Here is a 25,453-nt window from a genome sequence, read left to right on the forward strand (position 1 = left end):
CGAATCAAACAAGCTTCGGACCTCAAAAGTCTGACTCACGTTGTCACCTAATCGCGCTCTAAAAGGTTAAAAGATTAAGCCCTTGACATACGGACGTGCTCCCCTCATTGTCGGTGGCTTTCGGTTCCCGTCTCTGCTTCTGCACAAACTTGGCCGTGCATCGATCCGATTGGTTTGGAAGTGCAATTCGCTTTGTCAGCCACAGCCCTATTAGCCATCTCGCCATCTGCTGGATCCAAAGCTCAACGGCGCAAGCTACACCGCCGAGTTGGCCGAAGCCGCAAGATAGGCTACAAGTGTGTGAACAAGCACAAAAAGGCCGCCCTCTTGGGACCGTTTCGAAGCATTCGCCTCTCTGCCGCATCAATCGCGGCAATCACAAGATCGCACGTATTCAAACTCTGCTTCCAGTGATCACCTGCACCCGCATTCAACAGCCTCCCACGTCCACATCGTCTCCTTGGACTGCACCATTCTGCACGGCCGATACTCGCCACGTCCAAACGAGAGAGAGAGAGCCCCCGCCTTTGCACTGCTCGCCATCCTTTGCCTGCTCTAGCCCTACAACCAGGACTCTTCCAAGCATGCAAACGCATACGATCACACCGAGCATCTCTATATCACCTACCGTGCCAGTCTCGGACGCCACCGTGATCCCGCGTGTCGGCGTTGGCGTCTTTGTGATCAACGAAAAGGGACATGTCCTCATCGGCAAGCGCACAGGCAGTCACGGTGCGGGCACACTCGCGCTACCCGGCGGCCATCTCGAACTGCACGAGTCCTTCTCCGACTGCGCTGCTCGTGAAGTATTCGAAGAGACAGGGCTCGTCCTCGAACCACCCCACATCCAGCCACAGTCCGAGCTGTTCTCGCCATCACCACCGCAAGTGCGCGCACACCTTGGCCCGCAATCCCCCTCGCAGCCCATTCTGGCGTACACGGCGTCCACACCATCGCCTTTCGATTCGGCGACAACCCCACAAGCCAGCAGCAACAGCGACAACATTCTTCCTCTCCTACCTCCTACACCTTTGCAGTTCCTCACCGCGCAGAACTCGGTGCGCATGAAGGACTACGGCGAAAAGGGTCAGGGTAAACACTATGTCACCATCTTCATGAAGGCCAGCGTCAGATACGACCCTGCGCATCCCGTAGCGCAAGCGCAGGTCATGGAACCCTTGAAATGCCTTGGCTGGTGCTGGGTGCCCGTGCCGTATCTGCTCAATGCCGCCGAACGACAGCAGCAGCTTCAACTCTTGCAGCTCGCCGCAACCACCGAAGGCCGAGCGCTACCCGTATCCATCGACAAGCTGCTCGAAGCCGAAAGCCTCGCTCAAGCACTGCAGGACGCCGACGAAACCCGTCCGTTCAACGTGTACGGCTCGCCCACCTCTGCTGGCCCGCTTTCTAATGGCGTCAGACTGCCATCCTCTTCGTCTCTTCTCAACTCAAACGGCTCTCAGAGCGGGTTCAGCGACCAAGAGGCGCTCGCCTGGGCCCAGGCGGACGACTTTGCTCGCGGTGCTCCCCTCTTTCAGCCGCTTGTCAACGTCATTATCGATAATCCCGGTTTGCAGCTCGCCTGACATCGCATATGACAAGCGTCGACTTTGCACTAGTCGATGGCCACCATTCTCAATAAGCATGCGTCGCGGAACGGAAATGGAAGTCATGATCTCAATTATTGCGACTGTTCCCATCTCGAGTTGCCACACAATAATGGCAATGACCGCCATCACCACTGCCAACTGCCTCACGAGATCAGGGGCTTTGCGCGGCCTGTTCGTCTCGCCCGTATCGTGTCATTGCTAACAGTCAGACGTCTACGTCTGTGGGAGAAGGGACGCTATGCCATGATCCCACGCGCTCTGGCCGCCAGCAAGCCACATCTTGTTTAGAACTGCTACAACTTCATTCTCGTTACCCCTGAGCTACTGCTCCAGCATCCCCTTGATGGTGGGCTAGGCGAATGCTCGTGAGAGATCCAAGTGGAAGCCGCTCTCACCACGTTCGACTCCCTCCCAAGATAGCCAATGTGGTGTTTGTTTCTCCCCCCTTTCGCGAGCGGCTCCAACGCTCGCATCTCATCTCGTCTGAGCGGCGCACGCTTTATCGACCATCCTTACAAGGGCCAACAAAACGAGAGAAGAAAAGCTTTACTCTCTTATCCTCCTCGATCTTACCCGACTTCTGGATTGCCCTTCCACAAGCATCGAGCTCGTGCCCTTCGACGTCGTAGCCGCCATCTTAGGATATGGGTTTATCCTCGAAATGAGGTGGCCGCCCACAGGCGCAAAGGGATCGTCGCCAATTTGGACCCAGTCGGGATTGTCCGGATCACACGTGCCACTCCAAGAGCACACTTTTGATCTGGAGCACACTTTTGATCTGATCTCCGAGTTCAGATCTCATCTCGACCGTGCCCCCTTGGTTTATTTTAGACATTTGCCTTGCCTTGCAATCTGGCTCGTGGGCCCTTGATCATCCGATGCAAACCGCCAATCCTTTGAATGGGGTACGTCCTTGTTGTGATCGAGATTCGAGCTGGCTCCCGGCGCTACTGTTGAGCCGGCACAGGAGTAGTAACTTCGGGGTCCGAACAGAGATCGCAGCTGTCAAGATCCATTTGACGCGCTCGCACGCATGCCAGGTGTAGGCAGCCTCGCAGTCTCGCTGCCTGCATGAAATTGGTAAGCGCAAGAGACAGGCAGCACGACAGGACCAGCTCTGGACCAGAGCGTTCTCCACCACACGACCGGCCTCATCCGCAAAGACAGCCAGAGATGGACCACTACTTCGGACTGCTTTCGACCTGGCACAGAAATCCGTCCGCCCCATTTCTGTGGCCAGATGGTCCCAAAGTTTAGAAACGTAGCTTGCTCGAGGGTGCATCTCGCAAACGAAGGCGGCCCGTGTCCGGCTCATAACCGCGAAGAGGCTAGGGAAGATTCTCAGCATGTCGGCGGCTGCGGCGGTGGCGCTGTTGGTCTATCGCGAGCACGAGCCTGCCTACTCTTCGTGATGAAGACTAGCTGCAGCAGACTTATTGTCGGCAAATCGGCAAACGCAGAACGATGCTGCATGATTGGTTGGCAGAGGTCCATGTGATGCGTTAGTGTGGTTAATGCTCAGGATGCTTGGAGCTCCGCCCCACCACCACCCAAGCCTTGGCCGAACATGGTGTGCAAGCTACTGTACCATATGTGGCCCTGGTGTAAGTGCAGTCTTTTTCCTATGTGATGGCGAAAGCATGCCCCAGGCTGTCTCTCTCCTGTAATTCACTTGTCATATCGAAGACGGGACATGCGTGTGCGGAGATCCCGCGGCTTAGCTTCGCTTGTCATGCTGGTCGCCAAGCGAAGCTGTCAAAGCCCTCATCATCACCATCACGACGCACCTCGAACAAAAGGAAACATTCGAAAACTGCAGAACAACCCCCACCGCAGGCGGAAAAAATTTGGTAAAAGTCGATTGAAATTCGATTGTTCTTACGCTCGTTGCGACTCCAGCATACGAACTGCTTCGCTTAGTCTTACATAGCTGGGTTTCGAGGACGTTTAGGGGTAGAGTGGGCGTCGGGATCGTCCTCGGGATCGCCTCCATGCTTCTTTGCGGAGACTCAATTGCGCTTTCACTTGGAAGGGTGGGAGATCGGCTCCCTCGATCCATCCGGGCTAACTTGGCTGCGGGGCCAGAATGGACGAGAGATAGGACTCGCTTGGCTCACAGTGGTTAGGGCGGGTTCTTCTGCTAAAGCAGCGATTGATACAGCGTCTCGCGAGCTCACCCAAGTCAGAGAGCACGCTATCCATCGGACCTCCATCAGCTGCGAATGAGATATGAACGGACCCTGTGGACGGTACGGTCTATACGGATAAGCATGAGAAGGAAGGGGTCCAAGTTGGAGCTGCCTCAATCTCGAACAGGATCACGACATCGAATACCGGCCAAGAGAAGCTTCTTTTCCGGTTAGCAGTCCGACTCCATCTGTCAGAGGTCGGCCGAAGCTTCTCCGAAGGCGTCCGTCACGCTTTCGGGGCCGAAACGATTGCGCTCGTCTTCTCGATTGCCCGCCCGTAGCCTTCAAGGAGCTGCCCCAAGCTACGCCAAGCCACTTGGAGACAATGCCACCTCTCTCCTGACTGGTGAGTTCCACTGTGCGTAGACAAAAGCAGAACTACAAGCAAGGAACCTCCAGATTGGTCGTTTCGCAGGCGACAGTGGAACGGTGAGGATCGAGACTCTCCCAGGCGCTGAATTGCCGAGGCGTGAGGAGGGCCGAGCTGTCAAAACCTGATGATTGAGGTGCTCGCTCGCTCGATTGCGCTATCAAAGGCACTCTTTGTACAGTCACGCCTCGTCGTTGTGCGTCGCGGCTCTGGCCTACAGAATAGACCGTCTGGACAGTTTCATCTCGCCTGAAAGCTCCTCAGACCCCTCGACGCCAACGCTCGTTGCACACGGTCTCGAGTTAGCCTCGTACGTAGGGACTAGCTAGCAGGCCAGCGGCACAAGGTCTACTCTGCCGGCGACTAGTGCACGCTGCCGAGATGTGGTCAATGATGCGTTGCTTTGCGTTGCTTTGCGTTGCTTTGCGTTGCTTTGCGTTGCTTTGCGTTGCTTTCATTCCCGCAAGCGCGAAACATATGGGCTAGTTCGGTCTCGCTCTAAGCCACTCTGCAACAAATTTGCAGTGGCAACGGCAACAGCAACCCATCCGACGCGGACTTGCGAGTGTGGTAGCTGCCTTGGCATTGCACCGGCACCGTCACACTGATCCGGGCCTCATACACAGCGCACGTTTGCACAAGCTAGATGTCTCAGATTGCCGAGAAGGAGACGTAAGATCGACGAGGAAAAGCTGGACCAGTTAGGCTGCTGGTCAGAGCGCTGGAACGGGTGGGAGGGAAGTGTACAGACGACAAGCAGAAACAAAAGGACCTTGTCGACGACGGCGAGATTGATTAGGGTTGTGACATCTGCCTCGGTTGAGATTTGGGTCTCCGCCTTAGTTATTTTTGTTCTCTATGATTTATGGATGTAATCATGCAAGCGTCTCGTGTTCCTGGGTCCCTTTCTTTCCCCATATCTCTCTCTGGAAAGTGTCGTCAAGTAGTTTTACCCGAGGGAGACAGACAGATACATAGATAGAAAGACAGACAGACAGAGAAGGCTCTTTGTTCCGCGCCAACTTGCCTGTTAGTTGCCTTAGCGACCGGCGAACGCAGTCTAGCTCGTTGCTCTGGTTGCCGCTTTCAACACTTTCGCAACCCACCGGACGTTGCCCGCCTCGCGTGTTGGCTGCTTATCGAACCGTGTTGTCTGGCGTGGGCGGTTGCAAACCCGCGAGCTTCAAGAACGGACAACAAAGTTGCGGCGACACTTTGAACGGGAAAGGCGGAGGCAGCGGAGGATGGAGCAAGAGTGAGTGTGGCATTTGTTTGTTTCCTGTGACTGCTGCGGTTGGCTGGGACGCAGTGATGCACCAAAATTAGGTGCGGTGGGCTCGAGACCTTAGCCGAAACTTCTTGCTTGTCCCCAGAGCTGGAAGCCGAGGCGACTGGTTGCTTGCTTGACTCCCAGCAGCTTGAACGTGTGCCTGTCTGATCGACTTTCGGCGTTGGTTGCATCCTTGGCACAATGGGACAGCACAACGTACCGCAAGCAGCACAGCCAAAACGCCTCGCCCTGCAGTGCCACGGTTTCGGCCAATCGCACATCAAAAGCATGATCCTTCCCAGAAAAGAAGCCGGGTGAACCAAAGCCGTTCGTTCTTGACATCTGGCCGCATCCAGGGATAGGAGATATGCAGGCCACCTGAAATGCAGGACGCCAGCAACACCGCATCTTCCATTGTTGATCCGCTTTTTTATCCTGTAATCTCGTCCTCAAGTTTAATTTCATGGTCCTCCCATTCAGACCGAAGACCGACTGACTGGCAGCCTCGAAAACGCACACCAAGGACTCGGGTAAGACGGAAACTTGGGCATAGGCTGTCGAGCAGATGCAGACAGGCATCCGGCCTCGCTATTTCGACGCCGAGTTTGGATCAGCCGCCTGCTGCGTGCACTTTCGCTCTAGCCACTCCTCCACTCGCTCTGTCGCCTTTACCCTTCGTTTTAGCCTTTGCTGAGCCTCGTTTCTGGTCCCGCCTAAGGGCGATAGCGTACAGAACTTGTTAGCTTGCTCTGCTACGTTCTGCTCTGAAGGTGGCTAGATTGCGCCACAACCAGCGAATGGCAGTAGATGAGCAGCATTGCCACTTCAGTGACGGTGGTTGCAAAGGCTGCTCTTCTCCCTTTCCTCTGCCTTTGCCTTTGCCTTTGCCCTCGCACTCTGCTATCCACTTCGAAATCTGCTACCCGTTGCCGCTCAAATGCTTGTCCGTTCCTGCCACCGCTCCAGTCGCTGTCTCCCCCGCGTCGCTAACCTTGACCTGCTCAGCGCACACAAGCATTCCCTTTGCCTTTGCCGCCCCGCGATATCTGACCTCCACTCACCTCTTTAGCCAAGCATATAAGGATCCGCCTTCCGCGACCGATTGCAACCTCCGTCCTTTCATCACGCTTTGACACTAGGCCTTCTTCCCTTCCCTCCTCAGCTACCCGGTATCACCCCGGCTTGCCTCCAGTGGCTTGGCGATCACCTTTGCTCTTCATCTTTTCCGACCTGAGCCCTTTGCTCAACACCATCAAGCCTCTCCTCGCTTCTCGTGTACGACCCCCATCAGACAACACGCCTGGATTCGCCAGTCACTGTTACCACATCAGCACTACTCATCCTCTTACATAACCACCAAAATGGATATCCTCGGTGAGTATGAAGATTTCCTCTCGACATGTCCAGGCCGCGCCTTTGTGGATTCTCTGCTGGACTCATACTGACACGTCTTTGCTTTTTGCCTTTGCAATCTTGCAGAGCTTGTCCACGAAGACCAACGGAAAGAATGCCGCCCGTTTGATTGCAAACATCCAGGATGCCCAAAGGCCTTTTCCAGGTAGGTTGAAGCGCAGATCTGGCACGGCAATCTTGGCACTGCTCATGACATCATGTTGACTCGCTCTTTATGCTTCTTCCGATGCTTTCCACATTTAGGCGATCTGACTTGGCTAGGTAAGTTGTACTCCGCGACAGGAGCAGTGGTAAAGGGAACATTCCAGCCGGATCCACTGGTGCTGGCATGCAGACTGTGGCGGACAAAGGATGGGCGGTGGGGCGGTGGGGATTGCGCCTTTGTTGTTGGTGGACACAATGCGTTGAAGAGTGCGCCGGCACGCAATACGCTCGCCCAACTCTAAATTCCCTGCTCCTGTCGAACAACGCCACGTGGGAAATTTGGAGCGTCCCTTTGTCCATTGCCGGTGGTAGCGAAGATGTACAATGTAACTGACCACTTGCGACGCTCCCTTTCTGCCATCTTGCAACTTGGGTAACGACAGGCACGCTCGCATCCACAGCCAAGAACGGCCTTTCGCCTGCCAGTTTCGCGGCTGCGGCAAGACTTTCATTCAGCGATCCGCTCTTACGGTCCACATTCGCGTCCACACGGGCGAACGACCCCACGTATGCGAGTCGTGCAGCAAAGCATTGTAAGTGAAGAGCGTCTTTGCGATTCGAGCTCTTGCCTGTGCAAGATGACTGACCAGACTTGCACTGCTGTCCGCGCCCATAGCTCTGATTCGAGCTCGCTAGCGCGTCACCGCAGGATCCACACGGGCCGACGTCCATACAAGTGCCTTGTGCCCGGCTGCGGCAAATCGTTCTGCCGCAAGACGACGCTCACCAAGCACACGCGCCGCAACCATGCGGATGCCGAGGGCACCTACACAGGAATCGGTGGGCCGACGACCATCATGAGCAATTCGATCTCGATGAACCGATGCATTGTGCCGCCGCACATCCGTTCGACGTTCCCGCAAGGTCTGGAACACCACTACCTCGCCAGCCTCAAGGAGGAGGACACCTCCAGCAGCGCTCAATGCGGCTTTCCGGTGCAGCATGCGGCCGACTATCCAACCACTCCGTACAGCGCTCCTGCCATGTCGGCCTGCCCCTCGTCCAGCACCAGCAACGGCTACGACGGATGCGAATTCTCACGCAGGTCGAGCAGCACATCTGGCTACATCTCGAGCAACTCGCAAAGCTTTTACAGCCCCACGAGCAATAGCAGCCGCATGTGTCCTACGCCAACCGCGCTCAGTTCGGCCACGGAGCTGACTCACTTTCCTCGCACGCCAGATTTTCGCGATGCCAGGGCTTTTGAGATGCAAGGCTCCGGTCGTCCTCACTTCAACCAGCTCTCGGTGGCCAATATGGGTTACGGATCATGTGGTCCCGACTCGGCCGTTTCTCTGGCTGGGCTCCAGAGCTCGATGGTTGGTGCTGCCCCGACCTATCCTATGGTGTCCGCCAGCTGCATGTTGGACGGCCAGGAAGCTAACAACATTGACCCCAGCCTGTGGGATGCCGGACCGTCGTCTACTGCTCCGCCCACTTCGAGTGTTGGAACTCACTTCTACGACCAGGCCGTAGGCTTTCAACACTTCAAGCAGACCTTTCCGCAGCTGCAGCAGCAGCAGCAGAACATCGCCGGTACTTCTGACTTTACTCAGCCAGCTATGAGCAACGAGCGCATGAACTCGTACGCTCTCAGGGCACCGTCCTCTCAGCAGCAGCAGCAGCAGCAGCAGCAGCAGCAGCAGGTGGTGGTGTCCGCCTTGTCCTAGACTTTGACACGAACCGAAGTATCTCGCATCTCATCTCGACTTTGCTTCAAAATCTCTCGTATCGCCTGCCTTTCCAGGAAGGAATCTGTTTTCGCTTTCGTTTCTTGCACAAACTTGTTAGGTTCTTTGTTCAGTCTTGCATGTAAATCGCATTCGTTTGCATTGTTTGTGTCCTTGTCTAGTCTCTGCTGTGGCATAGTTTAGCACTCTATCGTCTTATGGAATCGTCTAATCATATCTTGCATCTTTTGATCTGGTAGGAGGTGACTGTACGAAGAGGTGGTGTGGTGTGGGTTAATAGCCTCTGCGAATTTTTCAAACGCTGTGAGATTGCACATCTGTACACGATGTCAAGCGCGAAAATTGTCGGCTTTCGGTCGAGGAGTCTGTCTCTACTTTTGATTTTTATTAATACCTTTCTTTGCCTTGTTGAAATGCCCTTCTTTCTTCCTTCGTGCATTCATCAACCTAGCTCTTCACACTCGCGGCTTTGTCCCCACATCACCATGGCACCAAGTGCGACTGCGACGTACTCGTCCTCGGCTGTGCCGACGTTGCTCGCGCCTTCGGCAAGCAGCAGCAGCAGCAGCAGCAGCAACAACATCAGCACCGACGAATTCGACATCATCTCGTGCTACCACTCGCTCCTCTCTTCGGACGCCGAATTGCCTTTCCCGATTGCAGCCATCTTTGCGCTCTCTGAACTCGTCTCCAAGTCAAAGGCCGCGACCACCTCGGAGCTCATGGAAAACATCCGCTCGGCGTCGCAACGGCTCAAAGCATCGCTCGAAAACCCGGTCCCCGCCACGGCAGGCTTGGACCTCTTCACGCGCTTCGTCGTCACAAAGAGCTGGGACACAGGCGACGACTTTGAAGCGCACAAAGCGTCTCTCGCAGCGCTGGCGCACGAGTTTGCCGTGCACACGGTCCCCAGCTGCCGCGAGAAGATCTGCGAACTGGTTTTGCCGTTCATCAAGGACGACAGCGTCGTGCTCACGCATTCCTACTCGCGCGTTGTGATGCAGGCGTTGAAACACGCCGCCCTCACCCAGCGCAAACGCATCTCGGTTTACGTCACTGAATCCCGCCCACAGGGCTTGGGACTGAGGACGTACAACCAGCTCATCGAGAACGGCATCCCCTGCACCGTCATCCTCGACTCGGCGGTCGCGTACACCATGCCCCAGGTCGACCTCGTCCTCACCGGTGCCGAAGGCGTCGTCGAATCCGGCGGCTTCTTGAACGCTGTCGGCACCTACGGCATGGCCATCATCGCCAAGGCCTGCAACAAGCCTTTCTTTGCCCTGGCCGAGAGCTTCAAGTTCCTCAGAATGTTCCCCCTGAATCAGTATGATCTGCCCACCAACTCACGGAGGCGCCTCCTGGCGTTTCCGGAACTCGATGCCGACGCCGACGTCGCGGCTACAGCACCACAGGACGACAAGGATACCCAGGGAACACCAAAGTTGTCCGCGGGCGAGGCGAGGGGTGCCCAGCAGCAGTTGATGTCCAAACAGCAAGAGCTCGTGAATCCCGCTGTAAGTTGCGCCGTGTTTACCGTTCAGAAGCTAGCTGAAAAGTCACGAAGGTGCGCTGACTCTTGGATCATTTCCCGTTGTTTGATGCTGTCCATCTGGTGGTTTGGTGATCTGTGCAGATCGACTATACGACACCGGATCTGGTCACTTTCCTGTTCAGCGACGTGGGCGTGCTCACGCCTTCGGGTGTAGGCGACGCACTGCTTGCGGTGTACGGCGGTGCCGACTGATCCATCGTCCTTGCAATGCCAATCCAGACCCGTTCTCTCTTTCCCTTTCGCGCGCGCGCACTCATGTCAAGCTCGAGCATGTTCCGACATCGACCCCTCGCCCGTGTGAAGGCATGCGACACAACTCAGAGCTTTCTTTCGCACAGACCGACCGCACGCACGCACTTGCTGCGCTGAGCGTTCTCGCGTTCCATGCATGGAACAAATGATGGATGCATTCGTATTAAAATATCGCTCGCTCCTCTCAGCGACAGCAACAGGGCCTCGAACCAAGGCCTCCTCTGCTCTGCTCTCAACGACGCTTCTTGTCGCCGAAGTCGCGGCTGAAAGAGCTCTTTGTCTTTTTGCCGCCTGCTCCTCCGCTCTTGCCGCCGCCGCTGCTGCTGCCTTTCTTGCCCTTGTTCTTGCTCAGAACCTTGACGGGAGCAACGCCGAGCTTTGTCGGTCGCTGCGCCTTCTTGGCCGCGCGGATCCCGGCATGCATGCTGCTGCCACTGGCGGTCATTGCGCCGCCGGAGCTGCTGGCCTCCTTGCGCTCCCTGTCGATCTCCTCGCGCATCATTTTGCTGCGACGCTTCTTCCGGCTCAACCCGGCATACTTGTCGCGGCCCTCTTTGCCCTTCTTTCCCGCTTCCATCGTGGCTTCGTACTGGACCTTGCCGACAAGCGCGGCTTTGTCCTTGTCGGCACCCGTCTGGAACCAGGTGCGTTTGGGGCGCGAGAAGATCTCGTCGGCGTGCGCCGCCATGTTTTCGCCCTTCTTGAGTTCCATCTCTGCGATTCGCAGCGCCTTTTCTTCCTTCTCCTCGCGCAGCACGGCGTCGACCTCCGGCTTGAGCTCCTCGAGTGTCTCGAGCATCCTCGAGGCGACGGCGGCGGGGATGATGCGGTGCTTGATCTGCTCCGCCGACGACTTTTTGATCGCGAGTTTGAGCATGCGTCGGTCCGCCTCGCCGACCAGCGTCACTGCGCGACCGTTGCGCCCCGCACGCGCAGTACGTCCCACACGGTGGAGGTACGCTTCGAACTGCCCCGGCATGTCGTAGTTGATCACCGTCTGCACACCCTTGATGTCCAAACCGCGCGAGGCGAGGTCCGTCGCCAGCAGGAAATCCACCTTGCCATCGCGGAAATCCGTGAGCGCGTCGATACGCTGTTCCTGCGACAGGTCACCGTGCAGCTCGCCGGCGGACAGGCCGAGCAGGCCAAAGACAATCTTGAGCTGGTGCGCCAGTTTCTTGGATCGCACAAAAATGATGACTTGACTGGTGAATGTGCGCGTGCAGAGCGCGAGGAGCAGTGCGGGACGTTGGGCGTCTTCGCTCCTCTTGCCGGTGACAGCGGAGGAGGCCGAGGTGGAAGCTTCTTCGCCGACACCGACAAGACCGTCGGCACCAGCTACACCGCCGGTGCCAGAGCCTCGGACGCGGACAAACTCCTGAATGAGCTTCTTGGCGGTGGTACGCTTGGGATCGACAAACAACCGCACGGGCCGTTTGAGCGACAACCTGACCAGCTGCTCGACATCGTCCGTCATCGTCGCCGAAAACAGCATCGTCTGCCTAGCGCCCTTGGGGCACGATTTGACAATCTCGTTCAACTCGTCAGCAAATCCATCCTCCAGCATTCGATCCGCCTCGTCCATGACCAAGATCTCGATGTCGTCCAGCGTAAAACTTGCCGAGTTGCGCACGTGATCGATCAGCCGACCGGGCGTAGCAATGACAACTTCGGGCCGCAGCTTGAGCTCCGCTTCCTGCGACTTGACCGACAAGCCACCGACGCACAGGCAGAATCGAATATCTGTAAACTTGGCGATCGACTTGCCCACCGAGTAACACTGGATGGCGAGCTCGCGCGTGGGGGCGAGGATGAGCACGCGCGACTTGGCTTCCTGCGCCCGACCTTTGGCGCGCCACGTGAGACGTTCGATGGTTGGGATCATGAAGGCGGCGGTTTTACCGGAACCGGTGACAGCGCCAGCAACGATGTCCTTGCCCGCGAGAGCAATGGGGATGGTACGCGACTGAATGGGCGTAGGTTTGTGGAATGAGAGCGAGGAGAGGGCGCGAAGCACGGGTCGGGAGAGCGAGAACGCGCCAAAGGAAGCTTCGGCATCGGCGCTGGCCTTCTTTGACGAGGAGGTGGTGGCGGGCTCGTCGGCAAAGAAGGCGGCCTTCTTGGCTTTTTCCTGTTCGGTCTCCGAGTCCGAGTCGTCGTCGCTCGAATTTGAGGCTTCGTCTTGCTCTGCTTGCGCGGGGTCCTCATGGTCGTCTTCTGAGGCGTCATCCTCGTCGTCACTGTTCAGTGGATCTTCTCCGCTGTCAACTTCTGCTGCGTCGTCCTCGTCCTCATCCTCGCCGACGATCTTGCCATTTCCACCTCCGAATCGGTCTTTTGTTTCCAAGTCATCGTCATCCTCTTCGCTGTCGGCATATTCGGCGTACTTGATATCGTCATCCAAGCTGTCATCTGTATCTTCCGAGCCGCTGGATCCGGAGACGTCCTCCTCCTCGTCGTCATCATCGACAGGGAGCGCCAGTTCAGGACGCGTCTTTCTCCTCTTTTCAATGATATCGTCGACGTTGAGCTTCTTGTGCATCCTTGTTCCGGTGACGCTCATGTCCCAGCCGTTGGTCTCTGCACTTGCATAGTCGGCAGCGGAACCATCACCAAAGATGTCGAACTCGAAGTCCTTGTCCAGCGCCATGCCGTCTTTGGACGCTACGCCGTTCGCGGGTTTAGCGCGGGAAGCCACGGATTCGACGATCTTCTCTTTGCCTGCGAGATGCGCCTTCTCCTTGCGCTTGCGCTGGTTCTTTGTGAGCTTCTCGTCCGATTGTGCAGCGTCCTGTGCCGGCTCTGGTTCGGACTCGTCGTCACTGGCAGCAGCATCGGCGTCGGCGTTGGCAGCATCGAGATCCTCGACATCGTCATCCGAATCGAGGGTCATGATGAAGTCGTCATCGTTATTACGCTTGGAGGGAGAGGATTTGCTGGGGATGATCTTCTTCTTTTGTGGTGGTGTCGAGACGGGTGTTGCGTTGGCCTTGCGCTTGGCAGCAGCAGGACTCGATACGAGGTGCTGAGCCGGCATGGTGGCGGGAGGAGGCGGAGCTGGTGTCAAGGCCGGCTATGCTATATGAGATGTAGGTATAAAGTGGTGGCGCCCCCTCGAAATGATGGAATGTAGCTCGCCTTTCCGTAGCGAAGGATGTGACACAAGGAAGGGATGATGGGAGCAAGGTGGGAGAAAGATGAAGAGGTCTACAGATTGGTTGTGGAGAGAACGTTTCGGTCGTAGAATTTTTGGGTTTTCTTCTTTCCTCTGCAGCCAAAGGAAGCAAAAAAATTCCAAGGTCGAGAAAGCGCAATTTTTTCGTGGACCCTGAATCGATCGGATTAGCCAGGATCCCGATGTAGACAAGATCCGGAATAGCATGTTAGACCTAGTCAGGACTGCTATTCAAACCAAATTCCGAACAAATAGCCGGAAACCTAACAGCTTAAAAGTGTCTTTGTTTTAGAGCGGCCAGCCTGTCTGGCGGAAGTGAGGATTGCGGGGTGTACCCCGTCATGATATCCGGGCTAGCCGGCACGAGTCCAGCCAAGAGACGCGGCGGTTCGCTTTCGCATTTCTCGCGGGCGGATAGCGCTCAATCCAGCAGGCGAGCGAGCCATTCACAGTGAGCCAATTTGGCGCCTGAGCATGTGGCCTGTCTGTATCGACAAGAGCGAAAAGCACTCGTGACTCTCCTGTTTGTCATGCTCTACAGCGTAGCAGCGAATGAACTGATAACCGGTCAAGCAACCGTGTCTTGCTCCTCGTCACTTCCATCTCACCCCCTCTCGAGACTTTCTGCTGGCTCCTTTTCTACCCTTATCGTCGAACTGCGCAGAATCCCCGCCTCCTTGCTTTTGACATATAAGCCCACCTCGCGCGACCCGGTCCTCTTCCTCCTCATCCACATCAAGCCTCGACACAGCAATTCGCGCTTCGAGAAACACCCATCGATATCAGATAGCGCTATCCTCATCGTCAAACATGGCCCCTACAGCAACATCCAGCGTCGGCGCTGCCGTCGCCGCCATCCCCACCACGCTCAAGACTGCCGTCAACGCCGTTTCCGCAACCGCTTCTACCTCGACCACCACGCTCTCCACCGAGGAGGTCATCCACAAGGAAGCCGAGTATGGTGCCCACAACTACCACCCTCTCCCTGTCGTCTTCGACCGTGCCCAGGGCGCGCATGTCTGGGACCCGGAGGGCAAGCAGTACCTCGACTTCCTCTCGGCTTACAGTGCCGTCAACCAGGGGCACTGCCACCCTGCTATTGTCGGTGCGCTCGTGGCGCAGGCGCAGAAGCTGACTCTCAGCTCGAGGGCGTTCTACAACTCGACGTTTGCTCCTTTTGCTGAGAAGGTGACAAAGACGTTTGGGTACGAGATGGTGCTGCCGATGAACACGGGTGCTGAGGCGGTCGAGACGGCCCTCAAGCTCGCGCGCAAGTGGGGTTACATGAAGAAGGGCATTCCCGAGGGCAAGGCTCGTCTGCTGTCCGTAGCGGGCAACTTCCACGGCCGAACACTCGGTGTCATCTCCATGTCCACCGACCCGGAGTCGCGCACTGGCTTCGGGCCCTTCCTCGACCGCGTCGGCCCCGGCGTCGACGACATGACCATCCGCTACGACAACGCAGACGATCTCGAAAAGGTGCTCGACAAGTACGGTCACGAAGTCGCCGCCTTCCTCGTCGAACCCATCCAGGGCGAGGCGGGCATCGTCGTCCCCTCCCCCGGTTACCTCAAGAAGGTCGAGCAGCTCTGCCGCAAGCACAACGTGCTTTTCATCTGCGACGAGATCCAAACCGGTCTCGGACGAACGGGAAAGATGCTCTGCCACCAGCACGACGACGTACGTCCGGACATTGTTACGCTCGGCAAGGCGCTTTCGGGCGGCGTTTACCCCGTCTCGGCTGTGCTGGCTGACAAGGAGGTCATGCTCTGCATCAAGCCGGGCGAGCACGGTTCGACCTACGGCGGCAACCCGCTCGGCTGCGCCGTCGCTAGCGCCGCCATTGACGTGCTTGTCAACGAAAAGCTCAGCGAACGAGCCGAGGAGCTGGGCGCCAAGTTCCGCCAGCAGCTGTCCGAGATTAAGCACCCGCTGCTGTCCAGCGTTCGCGGGCGTGGTCTTCTCAACGCGATTGTCATTGACGAGCACAAGTCCACCAAGCGCAGATCTGCATGGCAGCTCTGCTTGCTCCTCAAGCACAAGGGTCTCTTGGCCAAGCCTACGCACGTCAACATCATCCGTCTGGCTCCGCCGCTTGTCATTGATGAGAAGGACCTCGAGAAGGGTGTGCAGATCATCAAGGAGGCACTGGAGGAGTTGGATGCGTTGGAGGCCATTCCTGGTGACGAAGCGCACTAAGTTTAGTCAACTCAAAACAAGATCCGCACTGTATTTGTAGCACGTTCCAAAAAAGCATTGTTGATTCACATCTTGGATTCAGAGTGTGACGACCGTGAGGAAAACTGTCCTTGAGCTGAGAAGAGCAGAAGATGATTCTCAAAACCGCCTTCCACCTCGACTGCTGTGCGGAAGATCATCAGCGAGCGCACACCAAAGAAGGGAAAGAAAAATTGTGATAACACTTCCACATCCTACCCTTTCCTGTTCTGTAGCTTATCGCAGAGCAGCACGACTGAGGGGTCGAACTTGGAGCTTTCTGGGAGTAAGCGAGCAAACGAAGCTCTATCAACACTCGGAGACGCCAAACACCCGCAACCCCACCTCCTTGTAACCTTCCGGGACAGCTCTCTCCCTTGGCAGCACATTCGAATCGCGACCTCGACCGAGTCCTCGTACGCGCAAAAGCACAAGGAACAGGGGATCAAGCGAAAGCGAACGTCGGCCACGTTCGAGGAAAAAGCGTCCTAGAAAGTCCACTGAAAGGAGGGGAGCGCATGCTGCGACTCCTTTACCCTCCGAAGAGCTGTGTTTGTCCCGAGAAGTTTCGCTCAGACTCTCTCGTGCTGTGCCGCTCTGCAGCAGAGCTTGATCGACGCATCGATGCTGTCGACAGAAAAAGTGGCGAAAGAAGAACGGACGGGAAAGAGTCGAACACGCACGTACCCGAGCGGTCTTGGTCGTCGCCTCGAGAAATAGAACCTCCTTCAGAAACCCTGCTTTTCCCCTCCCCACCTGACCAGGAGGGCACTGGCAGCAGACCCTACAGTCAAATCCTCGCGCAACGACAAACGGGCATTCGTCCTTCATTGGTACTTGCGGCGACAAGAAGGACAGAACAAAGAACCGTTGCGCACTATTACGTCGTAGTGTGCAGTTTATGCGTTGCATAAAAGAGTGTTCATCGACCTGGGTTGCAAACCTGCTAGAGAGGAGGAATGCTTGAACCAGTTGAAGGTAATCGACGTTGGCAGAGGGCGTATGGTGTAAGAAGATCGAGGTGTAGGGTTGTCATCCGTGCAGGAAATTCACGTGGCCTCTTCCCTCGAAAGGGACTTCCTTACACACGCCAAAGACGCTTCCTCTCGAAGTTGGCACTTTGCTTGCTTTCCCCTCTTCGTGTTTCGAGACGCAATGGTCTGTCCTCTTTGATAACAGCGGTCAGCTTCTTAGCCCAGTAGATCCAACAAAGGACAGAGAGCGAGTCGACTGTTCTGGCTCATCACCGCCTTAGCCACTTATGAAAAGAGGCAGCCGGGAAGAGTGTCCAGCTTTCTACAGCTTCCTCAACAGCCCGCCCCTCGTCTCTCTTCCTGGACCAAAGAAAGCAACCCACCGCCATCGTCAAGGAAAGCATCGGCCCCGAATGTTCGAAAACGAGAAGAGAGCAAAGCGCCTCGAGACAGATGCATACTCTGCGTAAAACAACTTAGGGTTAGGATCGTCTAGTACCGCTTTAAAGCCCTTTCAAAGGCTACCTTGTAGCGTCTACGCTCGTTGATTCCTCTAACATCTTTGACCGACATGCTTTCGAGAAAGCTAGTCAAGGTCCGAAAAGACATGAAGGACTTTAAGCGACCGAGAGCCAAGAGGCGGGCGCAAGATCGAAAACGGGTTGAATGCTGCGTTTGCCTTGTTGCTTCTGCGAAGTTCGGTAGGGAGTGCGTTGCCGGATACCTTCCTGGGTCAACTTGTCGTCGTCTGAAAGTGCACTGTCAAACAGCACTTGGAGTAAGAGAGAAGCAGGTTTCGGCAGGGCGGCCAATCTGTCATCGGCGGGGTCCAAAAGGATCCAGAGCGAGCTGGCGTGCGAGTTTCGCCGTCCCGTCTAAAGCGCCTGTCGAAGCAAGTGCATGCAAAGAAAGACGTGGAGACGGTGAGCTAAAAACAAAGCCAAGAAGCGAATCGACGTACAGCATCTGAAGTTTGCAAGTCGTTGTAGTCGTCATGTCCGTAAAGGGTGACGACGCCGCCTCGAAGTTTTGGTGCTCACATTGAGAGTGCGGATCGCACGTTCATGGCAACACTGCCTTTCGTTTCGCATCTTGATCCTTGTTGAATGTTATTGTTGATCTCCTTGCCGCCCTTCAAACAATCGTCCCGCTTGCACCGGCCTTGGACTTGATTGCCTCGTTGGGATCGCGTCGAATCTCCCACACATTCTCTGCGCTCTCGCGTCCCATTCTCTTCTCTGCAGTCTTCTCCGCTTTCCGTTTAATCCAAGCCTCGTACTTCTCTTCTTGAGACATTCCCTTCATGGTCAGGCAGTACTTGAAATCATCCAATTTGCCTTTGCAGTCTTGCATGCCTCCGTATCGGTAGACCGCTTTGAGCTGTGGCCCAAGCGCAAAGCACTGCGCCCACTTGTCAAACATGTCGGTGCACGAAGGCATCTCTGATAAGGGCGTTGAGGCTTTGTGATATGCCACATCTTCCGCAACGTATTGCTCGTATTGTGACGTTGTTGGTGACGAAGGGGATGAAGATGACATGGTGAGGAAAAGTCGGTTGATGGAACGGTCGATGGAAAAGAAGGAGGAAGAGGAGCAGGAGGAGCAGGAGGAGCAGGAGAAGAGGCCGTGCTGGTCGCGCTCGAAAAAGGGTCTTGCTTCTCTCGCGTTCGCGTCTCAACCGTGCGGATAAAAGATCGATTTACGGAACAAGTAAAGCTCGAGCTTCATCTCATTCGCAGCTTTCCATTTGCCAACTCAACTCGTTCACACAGTACCGAGGGGAAGGAATAGAGACAAGATCTATGCATTACAAGCCAGAACCGAGCAAGACAAGGCTCTGACACTAGAAAGAAACAGTAAAGCGAGTGCGAAGACAGAGAAAGGAAGGAGGGGAAATGGGGAAGGTTACAAGTACAAACCATTCACTTGCTGCGCTCAGCCGGACAAGGAAAGCAGCCCTTGAGACGACAGAAAGGAATGGACAATTAGAAGTGGTAGAACGTGTGTGTGCGAGAGATAAGCAGAAGTATCTTTCGTCAAGAGGACGCTTCTGTAGAGGGCGTCTGTTCTGACGAGGTGATCGCAAGGGCGTCTGCCCCCGTCTCGTTGGAAAGATTGCTGGGGCGATCAGCTCGTCGACCTCCTCGCGATCCACGAGGACGACCTCGGCCGCGTCCACGCGTTGGAGTGTTAGCAGCAGTAGCTGCGTTGCTTTTGTCTGCAGCATCTGAAGTCCCGGGGATGGTGGCGTGCCTCGGAACCGGGCTCATGGCAGCATCGAGCAATAATTGAGCTTCCGACAGGGAGCTCGAATGCGTCGTATCCTGACCGTTACTGGCAGTAGCAGCGGGCGAGTTGGCAAAGCCACCCAGCACCGCCGCTGCAGCCTCCATTGCTTCGTTCGAGTCGTTGCTGCCCATGCCAGGCGAGAAGCTGGCGTGATTGCTGGCAGCCAGCAGCGCTGCAGTGCCATCCTGCGCCGACATCGAGTACGAGGTGAAGCTCGACGAGCCAGACCATGGCATGCTAGCAGCAGCACCGCCTTGGTGGTGTGCGTTTGCTGTTCCGGCGCCGTTAATCTGCTCGGCGTAGTAAGGGTTGAACTGGGCCTGCAGCGCTGCTTGTGCCAGCGTCATGGCTGCCTCTGCATCGCTCGCCGAGCGGTTCATGCGGTTGACCACGCCCGCCGCGTTGCCCGTGTTGGCCTTCTTCGCGGTCGAATTCTTGCGCCCGCGTCCGGGTGCGGCGCGCTTGGTGCCCTTGGCGACCTGTGCTGACGTCTCGGGTGGTGTGGCGGATTCAGCCGGCTCCGAGCCAGAGCCAGACTCGACTTCGGAATCCTCATCTTCCTCGTCGTCTTCCTCGTCGCTGTCGTCCTCGTCATCATCGTCGTCCTCGTCCTCGTCGTCATCATCATCATCGTCGTCGTCGTTGGCAGCAGACGGGTCGTCCTTGTTGGCCGACTTTTTGCCCTTGCCTCGGCCCTTGCCGCGGCTCTTGGGCTTGACGTAGCCAGGCTGATGGCAGCGCGAGTGGCGGTTGAGCGTGGTGCGTCGCGTAAACATCTTTCCGCACTTGGGAAAGTCGCAGACGTATGGACGGCGCCCCGTGTGCGTACGCCGATGGCGGGCTAGCGAACTGCTATCGGAGAAGCTCTTGTCGCATCCTTCAAACTCGCATTTGTGCGGACGCTCGCCCGAGTGAACACGCGAATGAACAGTGAGCGCCGATCGCTGAATAAAGCTCTTTCCACACCCAGGATAGTCGCAAGGATAGGGACGCTCGCCAGTGTGAATGCGTCGATGACGCGCGAGGTCGGATCTTCGGCTGAACGACTTGCTACACGTCTCGCATTCGTGCAGCTTGGGACCGCCTGCGTCGCTTTCCGTCTTGGTCTTGGTAGCGCTCGGCGATTTAGGTGAAGTGGATGAAGCGGCGGCGGGCGTCACGGTGACAGCGGCTGCTGACGTGGACGCCTTGTTGAGTGCATCGGTGGGGGTAACAGCTGCCGGAGCCGGCGCCAACGAGCTGGCCACCTGAGCAGCCAAAGAGACGAGAGGGTTGGCACCAAAGGCGTTCGCCGGCATGCTGGTGGCGCTGTAATCCGGATAGCCGTACGGCGAGAAGGCAGGCCCAGCATAGACCGCGGGTGCTTCAGAAGCAGCAAGCGCCGCTGAGACGACGCTGTCGAGAGCCGAGGAGCCGTTAATTGCAGGAAGCGGTGCTGGTTCTGGGGCCTCCTGCTTGACATTGCTCTTTTTGCGACCTCGCCCGCGTGCTTTCTTCGGCGGCGGCTGTTGTAGTTGTGCGTGTTGCTCTGGCTGCTGCTGCTGTGGCTGGGCGGGCTCGTGGGCATCTGGCTCGGTCTTGACATGGATCTGGGAGTCCTCATCTGCCGCGGTGCTGGCAGTGGCAGACGGCTGTACTGTCGCTTGTGCATATGGAGAAGCGCCGTCGAGGCCTGCGTCGATGCCGCGGTAAGGGCGTGCAAATCCAAGGTTGGGCGAGTTGGTGAATCCAGCCAAGGCCGAGGAGTTGGAACGGTAGGCACCCGAGTAGGGTGGGATGCCATAGGTAGGCACTCCTTGCTGGTAGAAGGCACTGGGAGACGGGAAGCGGTTCTCGTTGGAGCGATCCGACTGCTTGCTAGCTTCGTTGGCGGCAGCGGCAGCATGCAGCAGCGCGACGACACTATCGGCGTTGCTCGTGTCTCCATAATGGAGTGCGGGATCACCGGCGGGATGTGTTGGGTTGCCTAGGCTCGACTCGAGCTCTAGAGTGGCATAGTCGCGCGCGGCTGAAGATGCAAACGGAGATGAGCGTGCGTCGTTGTACCAGGGCGAGCCGTCGCGGCCCGTGTAGGAGCTCGAATGTCTCCATGCAGATGAGGGAGGAGTGGCGCGGTATCCATCGCGTAACGGATCGCGCTTCGGACTGTTGACGTAGGCTTCGCCGATGCGTGGCGAGCTAGCACTCAAAGGTTCGCCTCCTGAAGTTCTGCGTGCGGCGGCGTCTGCAGCGGCAAAGGTGGAGTGAAGTGGGGAGAGCATGTTGTCAGTATTTAGAAGGGAGTTGGTGAAGCTGATGAGCTCCGGTGAAGCCGCCATGATTGCCCTTGTTCCGATTGCGATGAGGCCGAGGTACGAGGGAGAAGGCCGATGGTCGGTCTGAGAGAGCAAAGCGATGGTGCGATGGAGAGGCGTGTAAAGAGCGTTGTAGCAAACGGCGTCCGAAACAACGTGGGATTTGCAACGGTGATCTTGCCGATCACTGCTCGAGAACCTCGTCACTGATGGAGATGATCGGATTCAGAGAGAAGCGGCCCTGGTTGCTGAAGGCGGTGTCGTGAGTGTGACGATGCGGCTTGCAACCGAGAGAGAAGGGAACGACGGTGGCAAGGTGCGGAAGGCGAAGGGATGGTATCGCTATGATAGGAAGGATTGGGAGGAGACGGACGTGCAGGCAGCGAGCAGGTGGCCGGTGCGAGAACTGAGGGCCACGAACAGAATGGGTGGAGTAAAACGGGCCAAGTCCAAACAAAGGCAGGGAGAGAGAGAGAGAGACGGCAGAGCCAAGCAACGAAGAAACCACGTCTCGCTTTCTTGGCTGAGCCAGGCGGAGAGAAACACAGCCAAGGCCAGAAAGCCGTCAAAGCGGGAACTGAGCGGAGCGAAAGCACCACAATCGCGCGAAGTTTTCAACTGCCGGGAGGTCTGCAGAAAGCAGCGACAGGATGACGGCAGAGCCGCCTTGTGGTTCTCCACCCGCGAGGGAACCAAGCAATAGGGGAGAGCTAAACTGAGCTGTAAAACCTTGCAGAGCCATCCGAAGCGAAATTTCGCTGTAAAAACGTGCGGGCACAGCTACAACCAGCACTAAAACGGGCACCAGAACAGAGACAAGCGGAATTCGCAGCGAACAGATCCCACGGAAGCCGTCACGCCGCGATGCACCTATCAGCCGAAGTGGCAGCAGACGGCACAACGCGCTGCTTGCACCAAGACGTAGCATCACATCGCGCCCACCACTTTGTTCTGCTAATGTTGTGTATCCGAAAATAACACGCCGACAACTGGCCAAATGCTGACCGGGATGGAGCTGTCTGACGAGATGCATCGCTGCCCTTCACTGCAAGTCATCGGAACAGAGCTGCCTTCCGTTTCGAAACGTGGGGGGGCGAGACAAGTTTGCTGCGGACCAACTACAAGGCTTTCAGCGTAAAGCCACTCGCTTTCATGCGAGAAGAGAGACGGGACAATCCATGCTGGTCTGGCCGTTAGGCGAGAGCAAGACCGAGCTGTTAGGTAGCTCCTTGCTCGATTCGCGGCGTACGTCTCTGCGTACATCGGAGACTTTCCCGACAGGCAATTCCAGCCGCAGCACATGAACGGAACAAGCCAATGCAGATAAATGCAGCCAAGTGTGAGTCGCGAGTCGTGTGCGGGCTCACATCGTTTGGCAATGACCAACCTTAAGCCAACAATAAATAGTGCCGCTCTCGAAACAAAGGCCTGTCCACATCGTCTCGCACGTCGTCGACCGAAAGCTACCGCTAGGTTTGCTGGCAATCCGAGGGTATTGTAGAGAAGAGGTCGGAAGCGAAACAGTTCCGCAAAGTCGTCTTCGGCGTTTCTCCACAACAAAGAAGCGGACATCGGCCAGACAATCGAGCACATCGGAAGACCCTACAGCTGAGCAGCTTGGCAACTGAGCAAGAGGGACACGCAGGCGGTCGCTCCGACGCCGCCGGCAGAGCAGCATGTCACGTCATCACACAACCTGTCTCACCGTTCACGATCGGATGACCGCTGCAGGCGATACCAAGGTGGGGCCCAGATACTGGCCATAAGAAAGCAAAGCCTTGAAACACGAGGATGCGAAGCTTAGGCTGATGCCGTCGAGGGTGCCTTGACCTTCTGACCGTAACCTTCAGCCCAGAGGAAATGCGCCGTGCCGTAGCGAAACGATGCACTGTTGCTCTTCAAAGTCTGCAGCGACTGAAGCTTGTTGACCAATGCCACCAAAGCAGCGGACCGACGAGCTCCTCGTGCACGAGCGCACGGCTTGCTCTACCGCAAAAGGAGGAAGCGGGAAGAAATCTACGCAAATGCTCGCATTCTTCCCATCGAGACGGAACATGCGGAATCGAGAACAGAAACACAGCAGCCAGGCTGACGCAATCAAAGGATGCGGCAAACTCGAGCCCGCCTAGAGAGAGCAACGTCGATGGTCGAGCATGCAATTGTCGAGGCATGCCGACCTGATGATAGGAGAGCAGAATCATTCAAAGAAAGAGGCGGAGTCGGGGATGCCGTCGGCAATTGTTGTGGTGCTGGACAAGAGGGCCGCGATGTTGACGTCGAAACGTAGGAACAAGGGCAGCAGATGGCTCAACGGGAGGACGAGATCTTGGAAGTCAGACTCACCTTTGGTGTCGATAGGCTGCAATTGATGAACACGCTTGAGGCCCCTTGGAGAGTCAATGATATTTGGTACTGCAGCGGCTGAGGGATCGTCGTGATACGATTCAGGGTGAAGATCCCTGCGACTGGACGAATCGCCTCGAGTGAGAAGGGGTCGGTCGGGGCGGTCGCCATTGTCCGCATGCGCGTGTAGTCCGGGCGAAGAGGATCTGCTGGAGCGATCGCTATCGCTGCTGGGAGAGGGCGAACGAGAGCCTGGCGTTGGAGAAGTTGGTCGAGAAGAAGAGGTCGGGTAATTGCTCCCCTTGAGAGCGGCGGTGGCATCTCTGCTGAGCGAGCTTATTCTGGGGCTTCCCAGGTGTGCATAGCGGGCAGAGGCATCACGATACGGCGACATTGCACCTGGCAAGTGCTGAGCAAAGTATGGCCGCGGAGACCCTGAAGGAGAGCTCGTGCTGTAGATGGCCGCCGCACCCAGCTTAGGCGACGAATACGAGTGAGAGAGAGGCGGTGGTCTGCTGCTCATATTGACAATGTGTATGCGCTCGAGGTGGATCGAAGCGGAAGACGTAAGGGGGGTGATTGGGCAGGGAAGTATGCGAAGCGGGCCAGACCAGGGCGGGCAGACTCGAGAGGATTACTTGGATTATCACAAGCTGTGCTGCCTAGTGGTGATGCTGATGCCAAATGGTCACAGGGTGAACATAGTGTATGCTGTTGAGTCGCTGTCGAGCCGAAGCTGAATGGACCTGTTGATCAGGCCAGAGATAGTTGGAAAGACTGCGGATGGAGACGGATGGAACAAGTCTAGGGTACAGCAACGGCAATGTGTCTGCTTGAAGATGCAGGTTGACTCCGTCTGAGGGCGGCGTAGAGCGATGCAGGCCAGGAGCTGTCGTTGATTGTCCAGCAACGAAACGAAGACTTATCGTCCCGAAAAGGTAAGATGATGAATGGCGAGGAGATGGTGGTGCTGACGATGTCGTCTGGATGAAACTATCTTGGGTTCGAGCTTCGACGAAGCAGAGGAGGAGAAGGGTGGCAAGACGACACAGCAGTTGAGCCTGACGAGCACCAAGCCATTCCAATCCGGCACGTTTGACTGGGTGTGCAGCCGCGATTTTTTTGCAGTCAAACAGTGCGAAGCCTCGGGATCCACTTTTTTTTGTCATGCACTGGGGCCCTTCACTTCTTTTTCTCCTAAACTTACCGCTAATCAGGGTCAGAAATGTCGTTGCTGAGCAAGCCAAAGGCGGGAAAAAATCGAAAAAATCGAACCAAAATTTGGTCCGTGAGAGGTGGGCCCGGACCACTTTACTGTTTTGCTTTTTGCTGGCCTTACGCTTGGGCCAAGGTTGCCGAGTAAGGGGGTTCCAACTCGAAAAATTTCACATTTTCCTCGACAACGCTGTTTGCGCTTGAGCCACCCCTCGTGGGATTTTGCCTGTCAAGGGGTCCAAGCAGCAAAATTCGCAATTTGTCCCTCCTTTTCGAACTCGTCCTCTCAACTGTTTCGAACCTTTATTTTTGGCTTTGGATTCGAAATGAAATCTCGAAGGGATGCACGCCGTGCATGCTGCGCACTGTCCAGCCTGGACCCTTCGATTCGG

General features: G+C 56.5%; 8 protein-coding genes across 8 annotated transcripts; 4 read left to right on the plus strand and 4 right to left on the minus strand.

Moving 5' to 3' along the window:
• Positions 1 to 584: 584 nt before the first annotated feature.
• On the plus strand, positions 585 to 1,586 carry EX895_005810 (uncharacterized protein; the record flags this gene model as incomplete). Its single annotated transcript, XM_029886402.1, has 1 exon — positions 585 to 1,586. The coding sequence occupies one exon, from the start codon at positions 585 to 587 to the stop codon at positions 1,584 to 1,586; it is 1,002 nt and encodes a 333-aa protein (XP_029736715.1).
• A 6,048-nt stretch (positions 1,587 to 7,634) lies between these two features.
• Positions 7,635 to 8,726, plus strand: EX895_005811 (uncharacterized protein; the record flags this gene model as incomplete). The annotated part of the gene is made up of 1 exon (XM_029886403.1): positions 7,635 to 8,726. One exon carries the CDS (start codon positions 7,635 to 7,637, stop codon positions 8,724 to 8,726), a length of 1,092 nt encoding a protein of 363 aa, XP_029736716.1.
• A 506-nt stretch (positions 8,727 to 9,232) lies between these two features.
• EX895_005812 (uncharacterized protein) lies at positions 9,233 to 10,494 on the plus strand (the record flags this gene model as incomplete). Its single annotated transcript, XM_029886404.1, has 2 exons — positions 9,233 to 10,264; positions 10,384 to 10,494. 2 exons carry the CDS (start codon positions 9,233 to 9,235, stop codon positions 10,492 to 10,494), a joined length of 1,143 nt encoding a protein of 380 aa, XP_029736717.1.
• A 292-nt stretch (positions 10,495 to 10,786) lies between these two features.
• On the minus strand, positions 10,787 to 13,591 carry EX895_005813 (uncharacterized protein; the record flags this gene model as incomplete). The annotated part of the gene is made up of 1 exon (XM_029886405.1): positions 10,787 to 13,591. One exon carries the CDS (start codon positions 13,589 to 13,591, stop codon positions 10,787 to 10,789), a length of 2,805 nt encoding a protein of 934 aa, XP_029736718.1.
• Positions 13,592 to 14,539: 948 nt separating this feature from the next.
• On the plus strand, positions 14,540 to 15,928 carry EX895_005814 (uncharacterized protein; the record flags this gene model as incomplete). Its single annotated transcript, XM_029886406.1, has 1 exon — positions 14,540 to 15,928. The coding sequence occupies one exon, from the start codon at positions 14,540 to 14,542 to the stop codon at positions 15,926 to 15,928; it is 1,389 nt and encodes a 462-aa protein (XP_029736719.1).
• A 2,126-nt stretch (positions 15,929 to 18,054) lies between these two features.
• Positions 18,055 to 18,459, minus strand: EX895_005815 (uncharacterized protein; the record flags this gene model as incomplete). The annotated part of the gene is made up of 1 exon (XM_029886407.1): positions 18,055 to 18,459. One exon carries the CDS (start codon positions 18,457 to 18,459, stop codon positions 18,055 to 18,057), a length of 405 nt encoding a protein of 134 aa, XP_029736720.1.
• A 497-nt stretch (positions 18,460 to 18,956) lies between these two features.
• On the minus strand, positions 18,957 to 21,470 carry EX895_005816 (uncharacterized protein; the record flags this gene model as incomplete). The annotated part of the gene is made up of 1 exon (XM_029886408.1): positions 18,957 to 21,470. One exon carries the CDS (start codon positions 21,468 to 21,470, stop codon positions 18,957 to 18,959), a length of 2,514 nt encoding a protein of 837 aa, XP_029736721.1.
• A 2,230-nt stretch (positions 21,471 to 23,700) lies between these two features.
• EX895_005817 (uncharacterized protein) lies at positions 23,701 to 24,369 on the minus strand (the record flags this gene model as incomplete). Its single annotated transcript, XM_029886409.1, has 1 exon — positions 23,701 to 24,369. The coding sequence occupies one exon, from the start codon at positions 24,367 to 24,369 to the stop codon at positions 23,701 to 23,703; it is 669 nt and encodes a 222-aa protein (XP_029736722.1).
• Between the last annotated feature and the right edge of the window lie 1,084 nt (positions 24,370 to 25,453).

This window comes from Sporisorium graminicola, chromosome SGRAM_8 (genome assembly GCF_005498985.1).
Source record: "Sporisorium graminicola strain CBS 10092 chromosome SGRAM_8, whole genome shotgun sequence".
Taxonomy (NCBI): domain Eukaryota; kingdom Fungi; phylum Basidiomycota; class Ustilaginomycetes; order Ustilaginales; family Ustilaginaceae; genus Sporisorium; species Sporisorium graminicola.